Source organism: Scyliorhinus canicula, chromosome 20 (genome assembly GCF_902713615.1).
Source record: "Scyliorhinus canicula chromosome 20, sScyCan1.1, whole genome shotgun sequence".
In the NCBI taxonomy this organism is placed as follows: domain Eukaryota; kingdom Metazoa; phylum Chordata; class Chondrichthyes; order Carcharhiniformes; family Scyliorhinidae; genus Scyliorhinus; species Scyliorhinus canicula.
In genome coordinates, this window is record NC_052165.1 from 79,226,459 (window position 1) to 79,232,978 (window position 6,520).

The following is a 6,520-nucleotide window of genomic DNA, read 5'->3' on the forward strand; positions in this document are numbered from 1 at the left end:
CACAATTCTCCGTCACCTTGACAGTGGCGTCAATGTGTTCTGGAATGCACAATCAGTAAACACCATTTGCATATCATGTATTGGTGTGTCCCCCCAGGCCAACCCCCAAGGTGCCCTCTGACCCCAGCCGACCCATCAATGGGATAGGCTAAGCCAGTGCCATCTTGTTGGCTGGAATGAGTGTGTGTGGGGAGTGTAATACGTATATGCTTGTCAGCTTCCTGAGTGTCAATCACGGACCCGGTGAATCCTGCACCTTTTCCCATTGGAATTGATTGTGTTCCACATGGTGCCGGTGCTAGCCCCTCAATGGTCACTGAATCAGTCCACGTTCGGCCCCAGGTTTGCTGTCGTGGAAGTCCACGAATCCTGCCCCAGCGTCAACACTTAGTCTCAGGAAAGGGGAATTCCGCCCCATGTTTCCTCTTGAGAGAGAATCGAGAACTCGGGGTCACTGTTTAAGAATAAGGGGTCAAGCATTAAAGACAGAGATGTGGCAAAATCGTTTTCTCTTGGAGGGTCTTGTGTCTCTGGAAGCAGAGTCTTTGAATATTTTCAAGGCAGAACAGGATAAGCAAGGCTATCAGCGGTAGGTGGAAATGTAGGGTTGAGGTTGCAATCAGGTCAGCCTCGATCCTATAGAATGGCAGGACAGGCTCGAAGGGCCGGATGGCCTACTACTGCTCCTAATACATAGAATCAGAGAATTATAGAATCCCTACAGTAGAGATGGAGGCTATTCACCCCATCAAGTCTGACCCTCTGAAAGAGCACGCTATCTAGACACATGCCCCACCCAATCCTTGTAACCCAGTAACCCCACCTAACGTTTTGGACACTGAGGGGAAATTTAGCATGGCCTCGCAGTGCCAGGGACCCAGGTTCAATTCCGGCCTCAGGTGACTGTCTGTGTGGAGTTTGCACGTTCTCCCCGTGTGTGCGTGGGTTTCCTCCGGGTGCTCCGTTTCCACCCACAGTTCAAAGATGTTCAGGTTAGGTGGATTGGCCATGCTAAATTGCTCCTTGGCGTCCAGATGTTTAGGTGGGGTTATGGGGACAGGGTGGGGACTGGGCCGAGGTAAGGCGCTCTTTGAAAAGGGCGGTGCAGGCTCAATGGACCAAATGGTCTTCTGCAATGTAGGAACACTGACTCTATGAAGACATCCTGCCTACTGCACAAAGAGATTGTGGGAGCAGAGGTGTGTGGAGAGTTTTTGATGAAGAGATGTAGGATGCATAGTTGCTAATGTTTGCTACTGAAGGGTGCACCACTGTTAAATCAGCAGTGTCAGCTGCCCAAATAGAGGTTACATAAAGAGAATGTATATTATGGACCTTGAATCAATTGCATGAGAAGTTTTCAGTCTCAGCCAGAGAGGCAAGAAAAGTGTGATCTGATTGCAATAATTCCAGTCAGTATTGCTGCCCACGTTGGCACAAATAGAAGTTCTAATCTGTTCCCCGAGGGAGGAAATGCCTCTCATTTGTTTTCACACTATTGAATTGCAGGACACCTTTTGAAGCCGGCTGAGCCCCTTTGGATTTTTAAAAAATTGCTTCAAAGAATGTGGGCATCCCTGACAAGGTCACTGTTGCCCGTCCCTAATTGCCCTTGAGGATTATCAAAGAATTTACAGTGCCGAAGGAGGCTATTCGGCCCATCGAGTCTGCACCGGCTCTTGGAAAGAGCACTCTATCCAAGGTCAACACCTCCACCCTATCCCCATAACTATAACCCAGTAACCCCACCCAACACTAAGGGCAATTTTGGACACTAAGGGCAATTTATCATGGCCAATCCACCTAACCCGCACATCTTTGGACTGTGGGAGGTTACCGGAGCACCCAGAGCACACACGGGAAGGATGTGCAGACTCCGCACAGACAGTGACCTTAAGCCGGAATTGAACCTGGGACCATAGAGCTGCGAAGCAATTGTGCTATCCACAATGCTACCGTGCTGCCCCAGGGGGAGGGAGCAGCTCTCTTGAACCGTTGCAGTCCATGTGGGATAGGACATCCACAGGGCAGTAAGGGAGAGACTTTAACCCAGTGACAGTGGAGAAACGGTGATGTAGTCCCAAGTGGGTAGACAGTGGCGTAATGGTATTGTCACTGGACTAGTAATCCAAAGACCCAGAGTCATGCTTTGGGGACCTGAGTTCGAATCTCGCCATGGCAGATGGTGAAATTTGAATTCAGTAAAAATCTGGAATTAGAAGTCTAAAGATGACCGTGAAACTATAGTCGATTGTTGTCATTAATGAACACCCATCTGGTTCACTAATGTCCTTTAGGGAAGGAAATCCGTCAGCCTTTGGGCAGCACACTGGTTAGCACAGTTGCTTCACAGCTCCAGGGTCCCAGGTTCGATTCCCAGCTTGGGTCACTGTCTGTGCGGAGTCTGCACATCCTCCCCGTGTCTGCGTGGGTTTCCTCCGGGTGCTCCGGTTTTCTCCCACAGTCCAAAGATGTGCGGGTTAGGAGGATTGGCCAAGCTAAATTGCCCTTAGTGTCCAAAAAGGTTAAGTGGGGTTACGGGAATAGGGCGGAGGTGTCGGCTTGAGTAGGGTCCTCTTTCTAATGGTCGGTGCAGACTCGATGGGCCGAATGGCTTTCTGCACTAGATTCTGGTGTTTCCTGGTGGTCTAGTGGTTAGGATTCGGTGCTCTCACCGCCGTGGCCCGGGTTCGATTCCCGGTCAGGGAATGACGCTTTATACGGCGTTGAAAAGGCATCTTGACAAAAACATGGATGGGATGGGTATAGAGGGATGCAGCACAAAGAATTGCTGAAGGTTTTGGCCAAGGGTACAGGTTTGGAGGGCCGAAGCGCCTGTTCCTGTGCTGCATTGTTCTTTTTTCTTTGGTGGTGTTTCCATGTGTCTGCTGCCCTTGTCATCCAGGTGGCAGAAGCCATGAGTTAGGAAGGTGCATTGAAGGAGCCTTAGTGAGTTCCTGCAGTGCAGTGCTGCAATAGAGAAGGAAATCTGCTACCTTTACCCAGACAGACCTACTTGTGACTCCAGGCCCACAGCAATGTGGTTGACTCTATACTGATCTCAAGGACAAACAGCGACAGGTAACAAATGATGACCTTGTCGCAGTGATGCCCATGTCCTTTGAAAGAATCTTTACAAAAATATCTTTGGATGTAGCCTTGAAGCTTCAATTGCTTCCATTCCAACCTTACTTCAAACCCCTGACTGTAAGGATAAAGCGTGAGTGCAGATGGCCAGAATGTGGGTTACATCTCATTTCTGGAGTTTGTTACGTAGAAACATAGAAAATCGGTGCAGGAGTAGGCCATTCGGCCCTTCAAGCCTGCACCACTATTCAATATGATCATGGCTATTTGAGCAAATTCGGTACCCCACTCCCGCTTTCTCTCCATACCCCTTGATTCCTTTAGCCGGAAGGGCCACGTCCAGTTCCCTCTTGAATATTTTCAACGAACTGGCCCCAATAGCTTTCTGGACGACCCCAGCATCTGGAACATTCTTCATGCATCTAGCCTGTCCAGTCCCACCAGGATTTTATAGAGAATTATAGAACAGTACAGCACAGAACAGGCCCTTCGGCCCTCGATGTTGTGCCGAGCAATGATCACCCTACTCAAACCCATGTATCCACCCTATACCCGTAACCCAACAACCCCCCCCTTAACCTTACTTTTTTAGGACACTACGGGCAATTTAGCATGGCCAATCCACCTAACCCGCACATCTTTGGACTGTGGGAGGAAACCGGAGCACCCGGAGGAAACCCACGCACACACGGGGAGGATGTGCAGACTCCACACAGACAGTGACCCAGCCAGGAATCGAACCTGGGACCCTGGAGCTGTGAAGCATTTATGCTAACCACCATGCTACCGTGCTGCCCATAATGCATAATTATATGTCATAATTATATGTTTTTATGAGATCCCCTCTCATTCTTCTGAACTCCAGTACAGTACAAGAAAAGTCGATTCAGACTTTTCCATAGAGGCAGAAAGGTAGCACAGTGATTAGCACAGTTACTTCACAGCTCCAGGGTTCCAGGTTCACGTTCTCCCTGTGTCTGCGTGGGTTTTCTCCTTTGTGCTCCGGTTTCCTTACAAAGTCCAAATATGTGCATTGGCCGTGCTAAATTGCCCTCAGTGTCCAAAAAAAGGTTAGGTAGGGTTAAAGGATAAAGGAGATAAGGTGGAGATAGGGTGCTCTTTCCAAAGGCTGGTGCAGACCCGATGGGCCGAATGTTCTCCTTCTGCAGGGTAAACTATATAATTCTATGTCAGTCCTACCATCCCGGCAATTAGTCTGGAGAACCTTCGCTAGACACCTTCAATAGAAAGAATGCCCTTCCTCAAACTAGGAGGCCAAAACTGCAGACAATACTCAAGGTGTGGCCTCACCAAGGACCTGTATAGCTGGAGCAAGACATCCCTACTCCGATACTCAAATCCTCTCACTGTGAAGGCCAGTATGCCATTAGCTTTCCTCACTGCCAGCTGTACCTGCATGCCAACCTTCAGCGACTGTCCCACCATGACACCCAGGTCTCGTTGCATTTCCCCTTACACATTACATATTAGTCTAATTTGTGAACTGCCCTGGTCCCAACGCATTAATTATGGTTCAACAAATCTGCTTCCTGATTCAATTAATTATTGGTAACGCCTCCAGGCTTATATCTTCAAAGTACAAGAAGTACAAGGTTTAACTTTCACTCCTGCTTTAGATGTGATCCAAACTGTTCTCTAGATTAGCATACTATTATTACTGCGAAGGAGGAGAGGTTCCTGCAGGTCCTTTCAAGCTAATTCTCAGCATTCTGAAGCATGAACGGTGTTATATAATGGCCTTGTGTTTGAGCGGAAGCGGGTGGAATGTATGTAAAGAACAACTTTTGTTACGTCTCTAATGCTTAGTGTATCAGCAGAACACTGAAAGCTCACGCTGGGGAACCTAAGATTGCTTAGTTGTGAGTTAGGAGTGCAGGGTAACGGAATGCAGCAGCTTTCTCTGTTCAGGCAAGTGAACTGTGTTCGAGCCAACCTTGTAACTGTCTGTGAAGTATAAATTACAAGCTATAGGAATTTAAGAAAGAGACAGATGATCTCTCAATTGCTGGTTCCACACACCCGCGCTCAGATACACACAGGCAGATGCCGTAGTAACACAAGACTGTGGGAGACAGAGCCTGGTGAATGAGGAGATGAATTCATAGAATCATAGAATTTATAGTGCAGAAGGAGGCCATTCAGCCCATCAAGTCGGCACCGGCCCTTGGAAAGAGCACCCCATTTAAGCCCACCACCTCCAACCTATCGCGGTAACGCAGTAACCCCACCTAAACCCTTTTGGACACTAAGGGCAATTTATCATGGCCAATCCACCTAACCTGCACATCTTTGGACTGTGGGAGGAAACCGGAGCACCCGGAGGAAACCCACGCAGACACGGGGAGAATGTGCAGACTCCGCACAGACAGTGACCCAAGCCGGGAATCGAACCTGGGACCCTGGAGTTGTGAAGCAACTGTGCGAACCACTGTGATACCGTGCTGCCATTCATGGGATTCTCCCGGCATCTAGGGCCTTATGCCATGCCTGGGAGACCTTGTATATGCCTGGAATTCTTCAGCACACACTGTCCAAGTGAGGAGCTCCAGCAAATCTAGAATGCTGGGTTATTTTTTTGGGGATTAAATTTGTGAATGATCTCATTGCTCCCCCATCTCCTGCTGGATATGCCTTCAGAATGTAGAAGAATGAGAGGTGACCTTCTGGGGCGGCATGGTAGCACAGTGGTTAGCACAGCTGCCTAACAGCTCCAGGGACTCGGATTCAATTCCGGCCTTGGGTGACCGTCTGTGTGGAGTTTGGAATTGTACAACTCGCATTAGCCCTGATATCCCTTTCAAATTTCGTATTCTCGTGTTACCGCCTGCTCACAGTTGATTATCCTTGCTCTTCCCTCAGGCTGCAGATGTTGGAGGCAATCTGTAAGCACTGGGAGGGCCCGATCAGTCTCACGCTCTATCTGTCTGATGCTGAGGCCCAGCAGTTCCTCCGCTACGCCCAGGGCTCTGAGGTTCTGATGAGCAGAAGCAACTTTGGCTATCACATCGTCTACAAGGAAGGACAATTCTACCCTGTCAATATGCTGCGGAACACAGCGATGAAACATGTCAACACACCCTACATGTTCCTGTCTGACATTGACTTCCTCCCCATGTATGGTCTCTGTGAGTACCTGAGGTAATGAATGAACATAAGAACTAGGAGCAGGAGTAGGCCATCAGGCCCCTCGGGCCTGCTCCGCCATTCAATGAGATCATGGCTGATCTTTTGTGGACTCAGCTCCACTTTCCGGCCCGAACACCAAAACCCTTAATCCCTTTATTCTTCAAAAAACTATCTATCTTTACCTTAAAAACATGTAATGAAGGAGCCTCAACTGCTTCACTGGGCAAGGAATTCCATAGATTCACAACCCTTTGGGTGAAGAAGTTCCTCCTAAACTCAGTCCTAT

General features: G+C 48.8%; 1 protein-coding gene and 1 non-coding gene across 2 annotated transcripts in view; both read left to right on the forward strand.

Annotated features, from left to right (window-relative positions):
- The window catches only part of LOC119954771 (LARGE xylosyl- and glucuronyltransferase 1-like), an 89,762-nt gene extending 83,512 nt beyond the window's left edge, over positions 1-6,250 (forward strand). The window contains exon 2 of the mRNA XM_038780312.1: positions 5,968-6,250. Coding sequence (XP_038636240.1) covers positions 5,968-6,250 — 283 coding nt within the window. The remainder of the gene's footprint in view (positions 1-5,967) is intronic.
- trnae-cuc lies at positions 2,638-2,709 on the forward strand. The gene has a single exon. It is a non-coding gene; the product is annotated as a tRNA-Glu (tRNA).
- Positions 6,251-6,520: the final 270 nt, after the last annotated feature.